Genomic DNA, 14,033 nt, shown 5'->3' with positions numbered 1-14,033 from the left:
TTTTCAACATCGGCACGGTCAACCCTATCTTCATATGAAATGCTGGTTCGTTGAGGTTGAATGATCTGTAGCAACACATCGAGCACCACCACCAATTCGATGGATTTCCTTTGAAAATGTTATTAGCGCCTCCGTGATGCTCTGTCCGCTTCGCTGCGATCGCTTTGATGCGTCTGCTCTGCGATTAGATCCAAACCAGCAAGTGATTGATTTTTGATGTCTGTGCTAATGATGCATGTACGTGATTGGTTGGTTGACCTATTTCCAAACTTTTTATCAATTATCGATACTAAATAGTTGAAAATCAGTATTTTCAAATAAATACGAAGAAGCGTTGACTCATCCTTGACCGAATGGTCCAAAAAAATTGAAAATCTATCGAGAAACGGCTTAGATATTGAAGTTTAAAGTCTATCATATTTTCGTGACGGTCTCCTATTTTCGTAATCGTAAAGTGTACCCCAATATAGAAAACACAGACGTAGTCCTACGTCAAAATGTAAACCTAACCTCGAGTTACCATGAGTACGTTGACACATGTCCCTCTCATACTAAATTGGAACAAGTATTGATTTATCAAAAAATATTCGCTTCACTTCCCCAGCTGCCTATTTCTCCAATCGAAGATTTAATGAGAGATATGTTAGCTGGTTAATGAATTATTGGCAGTGGCTGATTTTCTATCCGCCGCTGCCAAATCCAGGTGCTATCGTATATGCGTAAAATAGCCAGCATGAGTTAACCGCCATAAAATTGTATGGCGAAAGACATCTAATGCGGGTTTTCTCAAAATAAGGAACTTTTCATGAAAAAATATTTGGTACCGGTTATGTAGGAAGGTGTCCTCTATTACGCCTCCCAAATATTTTTTCGATTAAGGAGCTTAATTTTGAGAAATCGAGCCTTAGATGCCTTTCGCCATACTGATTTCAGAAAGTTAACTCCTAGTGTGCCGCTGTAAGCACGCTCAAAGCAGGCGATTCATTAATGTGCATTTATGAAGAAGCCACAACCGAAATAATCAAGTGCACAATATACAGAACCAAATAATGAACCATCCTGAATAGTAATCCGAGTGGTCACCAGTAGGAGGAATTCAATTTGATAAATTTTCTGCGTAGTGCGTTCTCTAGATTTAGGTCTCTGAAAATACGCTTGTGGCTTTATTATACACTGCCATTATTCGCATAAGAGTCCCATGTCATTTTCTGCACCTTGAGTAATTTGCCGTTTCAACCTTGTTTTACATAGAGAAATACAAAAAAAATCTAATAAATTGAAAAAAATTCTATCTTTCCAAGAATTTTACATAATGTTCTTTATCTGTATATATTGCTGTGAGACAATAAAATGGATCATACTTAAGTTTTTTTGTGTAAAAGAGTATCAAAATCTGGAATGTGATTTTTATGCGAGTAAATATCAAGATGAGACAAAAAATGTGGGATTTGTTTTCCAATTTCTAGAACAAAGCCTACTATTTTATCAGTTTTTCTTAAACAGGAGACAATCTTAAGCTAATTTCTGAAAGAAAATCAAAATCGTCAAAAACTTACATGGGACTCTTATGTGAATCCTGGCAGTATTATAGTCACCGTTACAACCTCGTGCTTCTTGAGTCGCACTGAGTACATAACATACATTTGGGCGGGCAAGTTGAAACTACGCACACAGACAAACAGACATAACACATTGAACATTCACTCATTAAATTCATCGTCATTCAAACACTAACGACATCTGTTGATTTCAGTTAGTTGGGCAAATCACGAATCAGATGGCACTAGTGAGCAAATGTCAAACTCCAGCAAATCCGATGCGCGCGCCACGAGTGTCTGATTGGCCAACTAATGATTATTTGAATCGACCAGTAAATCAGTGAACGATGGAAATTCGACGAGTGTTATGTCTGTTTGTCTGTGCTACGCATATAAAAAAATAGTTCAAATATACAAAATATTTATAAAAAAGTTTCTCCCCGGACCGGACCGGACAATACTAAATACTCATCCTACTTGGTTCACATGTGTACAAAAATACATTTGAGAGAGTTAGTTCTGAAAATGTATTGCGAGAGCTCGGCTGGTACCTGGTGCTGGGAATTTGGTTTCATCAGTACCCGCTAAGCTGCGGTGGACGACGGAGGTCCTTCGTAGCTTAGTAAAGAAAGCACCTGTCATGCGAACTGGGGTCGTGGGATCAAACCCCACCGAAGGGGCGGTTACCCTCCAATACCTTTTCCGAACTAAATCTATCACATGTTGTACATATGCATAATCAAGGTTCAGACATAGTAATTAAAAAAGTTTGTTAAGGTAGTTTATTTTTTTATGTATAATATTCGGCCCGAACTAGCAAACACCGCAAACGGAATCAAAATATATCAAAGGGTGATTTTTTTACAGCACTTCGAATTTCAACTTTGAAAAAACCGTTTCAACTTGCCCCGGTGTACCTTAACTTTGTTGTACGAGAAATGCAAAAATAAGATGATGCTGTTTGTACAGTCTTACATTGTTCATATTACTAAGATTCGTAGCTCCAAATAAACGAACTTGAAACCTTTGCAGCTCTTACATCAGTGTGAGAGCAATCAAAGAGTGCCCACAAGGATGCTTATTATCGCCCTTACTGTAGTCTTCAATAGTGGATGATCTTCTCAAATTTCTGATAGCTCAAGGCTTCGAAGTAATTGGGTTCACCGTAACACTGTTCATTACTTGCAAAAGATTTTCAATTTCTTCATCTGACTTACTACAGTAAAAAACGCCGATTCACATCGACCTTCAAATTTAGTATAATTTTCAAGGGAATTTAAGCAAAACAAACGCGAAAATTAATTCGGTACGCCGAACCCCGCTTAATATCGGCGTGACGCTAAAAACGCAAGCGCTGCTATCGAACAAAACAACGACAAACATTGCCGATGATTTCTGAGCCAGTGCAAACCTTTATTTAAGAGCGCACTAGAAACTCTTCCAGAGTTCCAAGATTTCTTTTATAAAAAATGAATTTCTACAAGAGCAATCTTCCCATAAATTCCGTCGGTTAAAAATTATTATTACTTATTTGAAGTTAAGAATTTTGGAAAATAATCACCGGAATATATTTCTACAACTCCATACGATTTTTATTCATTTTTATGGAAAAGTTGCAACAGGAATTCTTCTCAGTTTTACACGGAAAGATTTACAGATATTGCTTCAAGAATTATCCTTTAGTTAATTCTTGTAATAAAGAGTTTCTATTATCTTTCGAAGATTATCAACAGGTTCTGTTGGTATTTCTTCCCCAGAAAAGGCTTTTTTCGGAATTCCAAAAAAGGTATTCATTCTTTATTTCTGTGAATTTTGATACAGGTATCAGTGTTTCACTTTCAAAATATTCAGCACAACTATTTTTTATTAGTTTTTTTTTTAAGTTACTATGCGAATTCATCTAAAACGTTATTCATAGCATCTATGAAATCCTTCAAAATGCATTATTATATGTCAAGCTTCCACTGAATTTCTCCAGGAATTGTACCGAAGAGTCGTCCACGGATTCTTCATACAACTAATTTTTCATTTTGATGGAAAGGTTTCCAAGCTTAATTCATCCAAAAGTTGTTGACGTTGTTTTAAGAGTTTATCACACAGTCATTGAAAACTCTTCCATGAATTAGAACAGAGTTTTCCATCAGAAATTTTTACCGAACATACCATTGGCAATAAATGCAGAACTTCATTGAATGTTTTCAGTCATCAGTTTGTTGGTATGCAGAAGTCTTACGGTTTACATCGATTTCTTCTTAATTTTTCCGAAAATTACAACTGAAGCTGAAATTGATGTGAATCCTTAATTGATTTTACACAATCTTTATGATTTTTTTCTAAAGGTACTCCAAAACTTTCTGCAGAACCATCGACATGCGTTCCACTAGAAAGCTATGAAAAAATTTCATTGCAGAGTAATCCAGGAGCGACTTAATCCTAGCAGAATTCAACCTCCATCTCCATCTTAAAATTTTCGAAATTTCTTCAGTTCCCTCAAAATAGCTTCAAGAAAGATTCACAAAAGAATATACGAACAGTTCGCAAAGTTCTAAATCTCGACTAGTTTCTTATTTCCTGTACTTTCTCAATAAACGTTTTTAGAAATTTACTTAGTTTCTTTTTAAACAAGTTTGTTTGAATAGTCCAGGAAATAAGTTCCAGAAGAGCTCCTCCTCTGGGATTTCTTACTTTATAAATATGCTTAAAAAATTGAACAACTTATTTTGTATATAGTAATCACCAATTAGATGATATTTTTATGTAATTTCACATGTCCACCAATCTGGTTAGACTTTTTCCCTGTGTGCTTCAAACTCCCAACTGCGAACCATCTCAGCAGACTCTCCTATGCTAACCGTTTTTCCGCGGCTCGCTTTTTCCTCTCTTTTCGCTAGCTCTCTTGCATTTTCTCGTATGCTCACCCACCGCGTGCGTGCGGTTCGCAATCCTCGCAAGCTGCTTCATAACTCCGGCTCCGGCTCACATTCGACAGAAAGTGGTCGTCGTGCACGGTCCTACATATTTGACAGTGTTGTCGTCGCTGGCGGTCGTCTATCTATTTGGCAAGGCCTACAACAACGTACGGTTGAACATTCGCCACCTTCGGCTCTGTGTGCTGGATGTATGTATCCGCCTGACACTGGTCGGACGCGGGAAGTGTTGTGTTCCATGTGGTGTCTGATGTGTGACGATTCGCAGTTATGATTCTTTCAAGCACAACCCGACGATAAATCGGGTGTCGGGTTCTGAAGCCATAACCTGATCCCTCTGAGCAACTACTTTGAAACGGATCCGGATCTTGGTTGTGCACCGGCACAGCTGCGTTCAAAGCAATGCGCCTGCTTTGATCGTCATTCGGAGTGGTTTTAGAAAGTGTAAATTTGAATTGTGTGCAGTTATTCATAATCAGCGAGCGTCAATTGTCGTCGATTGAAAAAAGCCTTGAAACTTGCGCCATAACCGAGGCGAGAGCTAATGAAAGTGATTTTTGCGCCACTCGCCGTCGAAAGCGAGAGTCTCAAGATCGACAACAGTACGGGCGGCGGTTTCGATGAGTCGCAAGTGGACCATCAATTAATTAAGCGTTTATTCACTTCGAGTGTAGTTTTCCTCTCGTCTGGTGGCGGTTTGCGTGCATGTGTCAATAGCTCATCTCGAAGAGGAAAAGTGCGAGATTTCTTTGCTGAGGTGCTTTTTGGCGGATGAAAGTTTCGTTTCCTGTTCTCATAAGTGCGAGGCAAACTCATCGAAAACTCGTTATGTGAATGAATGAAAGTTTGTCTACTTCTGCTTTAGTAGTTAATTGCTGTATTTGGCGAAGAAGCAAAAACAAAACAGTTCGGGGTAAAGAAAACAGCCAACGCAATCTCGACGAGACATTCATGCGTGCGATAAAGCGTACCGGCAGAGAGTTTGTAAACACGCATCAGCTCCCGCTCACTGACGGGGGATAAGAACCACCTCCCACCGCCCACTGGATCCCGGTGGAATACGCAAACAGGGACAGGGGGAAGCATAAAGCCAGAACGGAGTCGGTCGGCGATGAGTCATCGCGTGTACTGAAGGAGGAAAAAATCAGTCTTCAGAACGGACTTGAGAGTGGTGGAGTTTGTATTTGTATTAGTTGGATTATTTCTGATCCTCGCCGATGGCAAACGCAATCTGGTGTAGTATGACGTGTAAGAACAGAGTAGATCCAATTATAAAAATGGATTTGCACCTTGGGTAGATGAGCTGTTGTGAAGAAGTGCGGGGCAGACTCATTGATCGAAGCTGTGTGAATAATTAACGGGTAGCGTAGACTACTTGTCGGCAACTGATCATTAGCAATCGCCGATTGCTCGTCGGGCACCATTGGCTACGTTAAAGCTAGAACGGTGGCCTTCCACAACGAAGGAGGTGAGCGCCGCTGGGTGCGTCAAGCAGTAATGGGGGTCCTTCGATGGAGGGATCTGCCGGGGAGCCGCAGCTCCATGAGCAGTTCCAACAGCACCAACAACAATAACAACAACAACAATCGAATAGAGGTAAGATTCTTCTTTGTTTCGCACGCTTATCACGTAAGCGTGTTTCTGACAGTTCAGCTAAAAATTTGGTCAGCCCAGTCGGTGGCTGCGTAACTTTCACAACTCCTGACACGCGAACTGATTCAAGCAGTCAGTCGAGTGTCTGCCGGTTGATGGGAATTTACTCAAGCAATTGGACTGTGGTGCCTTGGGTCTATACTTTGAACAGGCTTTCAGAGATGAATAATTGGCTGGCAAAAAAACAACTTGATACACATCTCTGCTTCACCGTTGCCCAAGTGTTTTTGGAAATACGCTGATTTTCTCTTAACGTATGTAGTCAAATGCTGCTATTTCAATGTCAAATTTTCAGAATTGCCATGCATAATAACTATTCAGCATGAATTTAAGCTATTATACAAACCAATGCGTTCTCATAAAAAAATCATAACACATAGCCTACTATAACTACGATGGATCGCGGAAATGTCCTCGTAAGGCTTGCTACGCCCCTCCCCGCAAACTCGGTTTGCTGAATTGAGTTACCAACAAGGTGAGCTTTTTTTGATTGAATAATGTAAATTTGTTATTACGCAAAACGCGCACTCGTTACTTTGGTCGCCGCGGTGTCGCCTTGCCCCTGCAACTTCGCAGTTATTGTTCGCTTCATGGTTTGTTTCTGTTGATCCGAATGAGGTCTGTCTTGTGGCGCTCTGTTACGAGGGACAGAGGGTTGTTGATTTTCTTGAAGGACTTGGCTGTGTACGCTTGCCCTGGCATTGTATCGCGGTAATGAGAAACGATTATGAACGTCCGCTTCCTTCTTGGAAGATGGGGTGGCCTAAAATCGGTTGGGCATTGCTGATCGGGAAAGAATTAAAGAATTCTTCATCTATCAATCACCTTAAAAAAAAGGCAGGTGCTCACCTGTAACCGTTTTTCGAGGTGAAATTTGAATCCAGTATAAATGCCCAAAAAGCGATCCTCCATTGATAGGATCAGGAGAAAGAGCAGAAATGAGGAGGAGATAAACTAAACTTATCGCTAGCCAGCTGTCATCATTGGAAGTGCGAACCTTCGTCATTTTGGAAGCGTTCCTTACAGACGGCAGGGTCATCTATTAAATATACATGCATTGTGATAGTCGGAAAGGGCAAATGCTCGTTATCACACTTGGAGCGATCGATCGAGTCGGAGCCGATAAGCGGCTTATATTATTGAAAAGTAAACACAACAGCAAAGTGTGTGAGATTCTCGCACTCGGACTATAGCCCTGCTTGGAATTGTGACAGCAGTGTGTACTCGAAGTTTGCAAAATGCAACACCGGTATCAATAGCAATGTCGAGGCCCCACAATGCCAGCAGAGGAAACCTTACCCTTCGGCGGACGGGATGGGGATTGATCGATTGAATGGTTTTTCACAGTCTGCGCGTGCTGACTGAGTACACTACACACACAGTAAGCATACGGTGTTAAATGATACCTTTTGTAAATCAATCACTTCATGATTCAGTGAATGAAGAACTTTAGGGGACAGGAGACATATTGATATACCTAGAATTAATATCAACTATTTTAATAAGCTGTATAGTATACACGTTTTGACCGTTAAAAGTATCATAATTAATAAAGTCCTAGTGCTCTTCGAGTAACCAAGAAGAGAAAATAATAGAAAACATATATTAAAATGAATTTTATAAATTTATAATATTCTTTAGTCAATTTAATATTTTGTTTGAGAAAAGCATAAGAAATTTTAAAAAAAGATCGGATGTTGTTATTGAGGTAGGTGATTTTGTCAAACTTTTTGAACACAATCTATGACATGTTTTATTTCAATAAGCACTCTTTTGTTTGCATGGCGCATGAAGGATAAACAATAATTTTGCTTTCTAGATAAAATCCTGCCAGTGCACCCAAAGAAGACTTTTGGGTGAAATTTAAATTAAAAAAATTTAAATTAGATAAAATTTCACGAATAGTTTTCATCAGGTATTCAAAAATTTAGCAATCGATTTATGATAATTTTGTAGATTTCGCTAAAAAGTTTCTTGATGAAATTTTTTTTAAATAATCATTCAAAAATGATTTTTTTTAGTTTGTGAAAAATTTTGAATTTGGAATCGTGCATTATTTAGGAAAATTTAATTATGTTTTTTTTACTTCTATCCTGATTTCTTTTTAAACAATTTCTTATTTTTCTATAATTATTTTTTTTAATGCTACTTTACAATACTATCGATAGAAGAGCTTCTGATAATACTCTTTTAATTCTTAGTTAAACCTGACTTTTTGTTTTTTTTTTTGTGTAGGGGAGAGGTGCGTGATGAAGTGATTTTGATGATTTATAAATTTTGTAGAAAGTAGTGCTGAACATACAAAATATTTCAAGATCAAAAAGATTTACTGATACTACTGATACAATATTTGAATTCATCCCAAGTAACATTACAATGTTTTAAAACGCTCTTGAAGACCATAAATTACTCTACAATAGTGTTATAAAACCAGCATAAAACCAAAATGTTACTAGGGATAGAACGATAAGTCCATATTTTCAAATAGCGTGCAAATAAAATGCCATTATTCAAGTAAAATATTTGTAATACAGCCTGACCCAAATTTCATGGGTTCAGAAGTCTTGAGGATTGTTTGAGGATTTCCTCAAGTTTGAATTAACAAAATGCCTTTCATTTTTTACAGGTATTCACGGCGTGTTTGATAGACCAATATTTTCACAAAAAATGAGCATCGCTAAGTTTTCAACTACGTGAAAATATAGCATCTTATCTTTCATCGCTAGGGTATTTAAAAAAATATCACCGAGGGGTCCCGAGCACCATTTTTTTTTTCTTTTCCAAATGGAACCTAATCTAATATCAGCCGTTAGTCACGAGTCACTCCAAAGTTGCTTCCTTCATTCATTTTTTAACCATTCTTCATAAACCAAATGCAATAAATGAATATTCTCCTTATTCTTTTATTTTAAACCTAATTTCAAAAGCTCAGATGTGGAGAAGCATAACGGAGCCAAAATTATTAGATTCAACATTTGGCAAGCAAACATCATCGCTTAGCAAAGGTTAAATCCACTGGTATGTATGGACAGCATACAACAGGTTTTGAAAGTAAGGAACACATTTGTTTTATTTAGTTTTGACAAATATTAGCGGGGCTTCATCATTGGTAAAGCTTTTAGAAATTACGGTTATGACTAAATTCTTTCTAGATGAATGAATGTGAAGCTCATCGATCGCTTCAAAGTCTGCTGGTTGTACCAAGAATCATGAAGATAAGTGTCGTTTAGAAGAAAATGCATTCGGAGTATGATTTTCGTTTATTGATCACTTATTCTTAACTGTGGGACAATATTGTTTTCATAAGATACCCGATTTTTCGGAAAATAAAATCAAAAACATTTAAGAATCCTCCACAAAGCTACCCTGATCTGATTCTGTGTTTGCATTTTCTGTTGGTGGTATTTGCCTCGATCAAACTTACGCATTGCAATGTCATTAATTTGAGCTTTTTAGTGGAATGTTTTCACTTTTCACTCGCTCAATACCAAATTTTCAAAACGACTTATCTGCTTTTGTAAACAAATGTTCAAACGTTGATTTGTCGAATATGAGAGCAATCCAACACCATCAACAGGTAGCCAAATTCTTTGCGTGGGAGTGCTCTCAGATTCGACAAATCGACGTTTGAATCTGTGTTTACAAAAGCAGATAAGTCGTTTTGAAAATTTGGTATTGAACTCAACCGGATTTCCAAAATTAATAATATCCTAACAGTAATTCTTTCAAATGAAGGTTGTCTCTCGAAATTTATTACTCCATTGTGTTTTTTCCATGCCTGTACTGAAAATATTTTCTAGTTTTTTTTATTGTTAAGTAAATTGTAACACATGATCAACGGAAACACATATATTAAGGAAAACATTTTATCACATTCTATACGATACATTCTCAATTTTATGAGTTTTTGGTGCATTTATCAGGTGCTATGGATCCTGGTGTCTTCTTTTAATAGCCCATACATGTTCACCGTTTGAGAGGGCAGCACTCATGATAAATTGATCACCGAGTAAGCCCAGTCAATTGGGTCATTCTACTATTGCAGTGTACAAACTAAGACCTGTCATTGGAAATTTTCAAATATTATAGGTCGACCACTTAAATCTACTGATGATTGTTATTTGATTTGAAAATTTTGGAGCCTGGAGGGTTCGTCGCTTGCATTTTTTTCAATTCGTCGCGTCTGTTTGTTTTTTTTTTAACATGGGAGACTTAGACATAAAAGCAGAAATTCCGTAAGAAGACTTGAAGTTCCACCACGGCTGAAAGTCTCCTGAAATATTAAAAATACTCTCTTCAACAGAAGCTGTAGTTTTAAATATTGGAACACTTTTGTTAGGAAATTTATAACTGGGACACTACTCAGTTGAATTTTTCCACGAATTCGTAACAGAATTTACTCGAGTTTCATTCGGTGTAAAACAAAAGTTAAGTTCACTTTATCAGCCTTTTGGAAAAAAAAACAGTTTAACCGACATCACAGTAGTTTGACATTTTAATTGGCCTCGGAAGATTATGTTTTCGTTTTCTTATATAAAACATGTGCAGTTTAAAACCGCTGCAGAAGAAGCACTTCCCGTTCTAAATCTTTGACAGTTGTAAAATCTGTAATTTAAAGAAAAAGTATAATAAGAAAAAGTAATAACAATGGACGATATGGATGATATGCAAAATATTAATATTGTCGTCTGATATTCTATCTCTTATATCAATGAAGTCCATATCTCATTTTGCTATCAATTTTCAATTTGTTATTAATAAGCTATTTTTGCCTGCCCGGAAAGAACTGTAACATTACCGAGGTAGGAATGAAGAAAAATAAACACTTATTGAGAATCTTCTTCTTCTTATTGGCATTACATCCCCACACTGGGACAGAGCCGCCTCGCAGCTTAGTATTCATTAAGCACTTCCACAGTTATTAACTGCGAGGTTTCTAAGCCAAGTTACCATTTTTGCATTCGTATATCATAGCCTCATGATGATACTTTTATGCCCAGGGAAGTCGAGTCAATTTCCAATCCGAAAATTGTCTAGACCGGTCTTTGTAGCCGCCGCGTCTTACCGTTGATATAAATCGCTATCGTAGCAAGCCATGTGCGAGGATGGTTGCTTTTGAATTTGCTGTCATGTTTTTGTTCGTATCCGCAAAGTAAAGAATTAGACTCGGCTTTTTCTACGTGTTTATTAACTTTTACTCAAATTGTATTCTTGAAAATGTGTAATCGCTTATGCAGTTTGTATGTAATACGAAGATGTGTTCCTGTAAAAAAATGTGCTCTTATGTACTAGGAAAATATGTGTCCATGCCTTGGTCCATGCAAAATGGCTTAAGGAAATTTGTTCCAATTTGGTTGCTACAATTCAATTTCAAAAATTATATACACACAGGATTGTAACATCCGGAAGTTTGTTCGTGGATGCATTATCCGATTGATAATGGTAGCATGAACAAGCGAGGCTTTTTGTAAGTAAAAGTGATTTCGGACTGGTCGTGAGGAACCAGGCAGTCTGAAATGGGTCACCGGAGCCGCAGTAGAGCTAACACCTTCTAACTCCCGGACTAAATCTCACTGTAACACAGACAGCTTTGTTCCATAATACCACTGCCAACCAGTGGGGTTTATAATGAATATATGCAATACTTGCATTGAGAATTGTAAATGCAAATCAAAAAATATCGTAGCATTGCTTATGGATCCACTCGAGAACAATATCCACACCGGTCACACAACAAATCATCCAATTCACTGATGAGCTTCTGATTGATTCTAATTACTCTTCTACCTTCCTTGATCGATGAAATATCTTTCGATACTTTGGCCTCAATAAGGTTTTGGTGATAACGCACAGAAGTTATATCCTAAGCTGTCTGCGCTCTGCTTTTATGAGACGTGTACACGGGTAAAAATCCGTTCCCGGAAATGAGAAAATAATTCATGATTTCGTGAATCCAACGTGTTTTCATTTTATGAAAATACACCATGAATATAAATCATGATTTCATGATTTATTTTCGCGTAACGCAACCAATGCGTTACGATTTGGTTGTTGAGATCGAAAAATAAAAAAAAAGTTCAACAGGGGTTTTGAACTCGAGTACACCGAGTGAGAGTCCGGCGTGCTACCTTTCAGCCGTTCTCACTTCTTGGGAAGGGAGCGTTCGAAGTATAACCGGTTATGCATTGTCGACTGTTGAAGATTGCGTAGTACCATGATTAATGTTCCTGAAATCATGAATTATAATCATGATTTTTTATTCATGATTGTGGTTATGCATTTGTTTCCGTGTAGTAATCATTTTGGAAACAGGTTGATCCACGCTTCCGTTAACTGGTCCAGACGTCGTTGACGAATCCTTAATGATTTCCGTATCTAGAACTGATTTCGTTTCAGCGTTCTGTGTATCTGGAACTGGTTACGTTTGTGCATTTGGCCACTATTGACAAGCTAGTAACTGCATTCGACATGGTACCAGCTTTTACATAAGCGGTGTAGAACTATGAACGGCTTTGAATAGAACAATTAGGGTGGTAGATTGCTGCAATGAGAGTGGTAGATTAAGAATATTAACATAATTCTTAAGGGGTCGTACACATATTTCGTAAGCATTTTTTCTGGGTTTTTCGAACTTCCCCCTACTCCCATGTAAGATTTTTTTCATACAAATGATTTTTTGATAAGAAAATTATTTTGAGCTTTTTAGTGGAATGTTTTCACCTGTCATAAGACGAGTTTGAACAATCCCATTGAATTCCACCACTTAATTGTATCCTGACAGATACGTATTTCGACCTCAACAGTAAGGCCGTCTTCAGTGTCTTGTACTTGACTCGACTTGCGACAAGTCGAGTCAAGTACAAGACACTGAAGACGGCCTTACTGTTGAGGTCGAAATACGTATCTGTCAGGATACAATTAAGTGGTGGAATTCAATGGGATTGTTCAAACTCGTCTTATGACAGGTGAAATGATTTTTTATTTATATGGTGCATAAGAAAATGACGGACCCCCCATCCCCCATAAGTGCTTTCGTAATATGTGTACGGCCCCTTACGAGATTTTTCGGTATGTGGTGGTCGGAAATAATATCAAAGGTCTCGGTGTTCAAGCATCCCGACAAATTACTTGCAAATTTTATTCCTGTCGGTGCTCCGTGTTTAAATCAGCATTGAGAGCCCATCTGCATTGAAGGCCCAAAGCATCGCTTTTCCATTTATTATAAGGCAGCTGAATGTTAAATAACTATTAGTAAGGATAGGTGGTGATTGTTTTATTATAGATTCAGAAACTTAACAAAGAAATTTCTATTCCATCACCATTGTATGTAGATACGCTCTGGACGAAACTTCTTCAGTTCAAAGGCAGCAGCAGTTCAAAAGAAGCATAAACAGAACCTTTATCAAAGGCCCTGGCTGTAGCAACCGACGTAGGATCTGCCTTCTGGGATAAGTTTTGGATTTCGATTCAAAAACTAAGTACGTGCTTTGGGCCCTGCCATTTTCTTGACTTTGTTAAACGTATGGTCAATTTTGTATATTTCAGCAACTTCATTCTTGGGTTTTAATCATTCTATCGATCCGATCAACCAACTAATCCGAAAAGTCGACATGATTTCATCCGCTGCCTTTTCAAGCAGGTTGTTCAAAACGTCTTGATGTTCAGATAATAAATTCTACCAGAGCAATATTCACACCCAGTTTCATCGATTTGACGTGCGACGGAACTTATTGCGCTTCGGGTACCATTCTATATTCTATTTGTTCACAAAATTGAAGATATCAGTTGTCCATATGTCCAAATATGGCAAAAAAGGAAATAGCAAATAGCTGGTTTTTGTGAATTCAAATTGGGAGTTACAGTTCAAGTGATTTAAATTTAATTAAGAACATCCCGGGCCGCGTAGAATCAGTAG

The 14,033-nt window shown here is 37.8% G+C and overlaps 1 protein-coding gene across 8 annotated transcripts in view; it reads left to right on the top strand.

Moving 5' to 3' along the window:
- The window catches only part of LOC134213881 (rap1 GTPase-activating protein 1), a 324,347-nt gene that overhangs the window by 229,809 nt on the left and 80,505 nt on the right, over positions 1-14,033 (top strand). The window contains exon 1 of one of the 8 annotated variants that reach the window (XM_062693328.1): positions 4,528-6,061. The exons of the other annotated variants lie outside the window; for them this stretch is intronic. Coding sequence (XP_062549312.1) covers positions 5,963-6,061 — 99 coding nt within the window. The 5' untranslated portion in view covers positions 4,528-5,962. Of the gene's footprint in view, positions 1-4,527; positions 6,062-14,033 lie in introns of those variants that run through there. 8 annotated transcript variants of the gene reach the window in all.

The sequence above is a fragment of the Armigeres subalbatus genome, chromosome 2, assembly GCF_024139115.2.
Source record: "Armigeres subalbatus isolate Guangzhou_Male chromosome 2, GZ_Asu_2, whole genome shotgun sequence".
NCBI classification, from domain to species: Eukaryota; Metazoa; Arthropoda; class Insecta; order Diptera; family Culicidae; genus Armigeres; species Armigeres subalbatus.
Note: the sequence above shows the minus strand (reverse complement) of the source record. Positions and strands in the feature narration are given on the sequence as shown.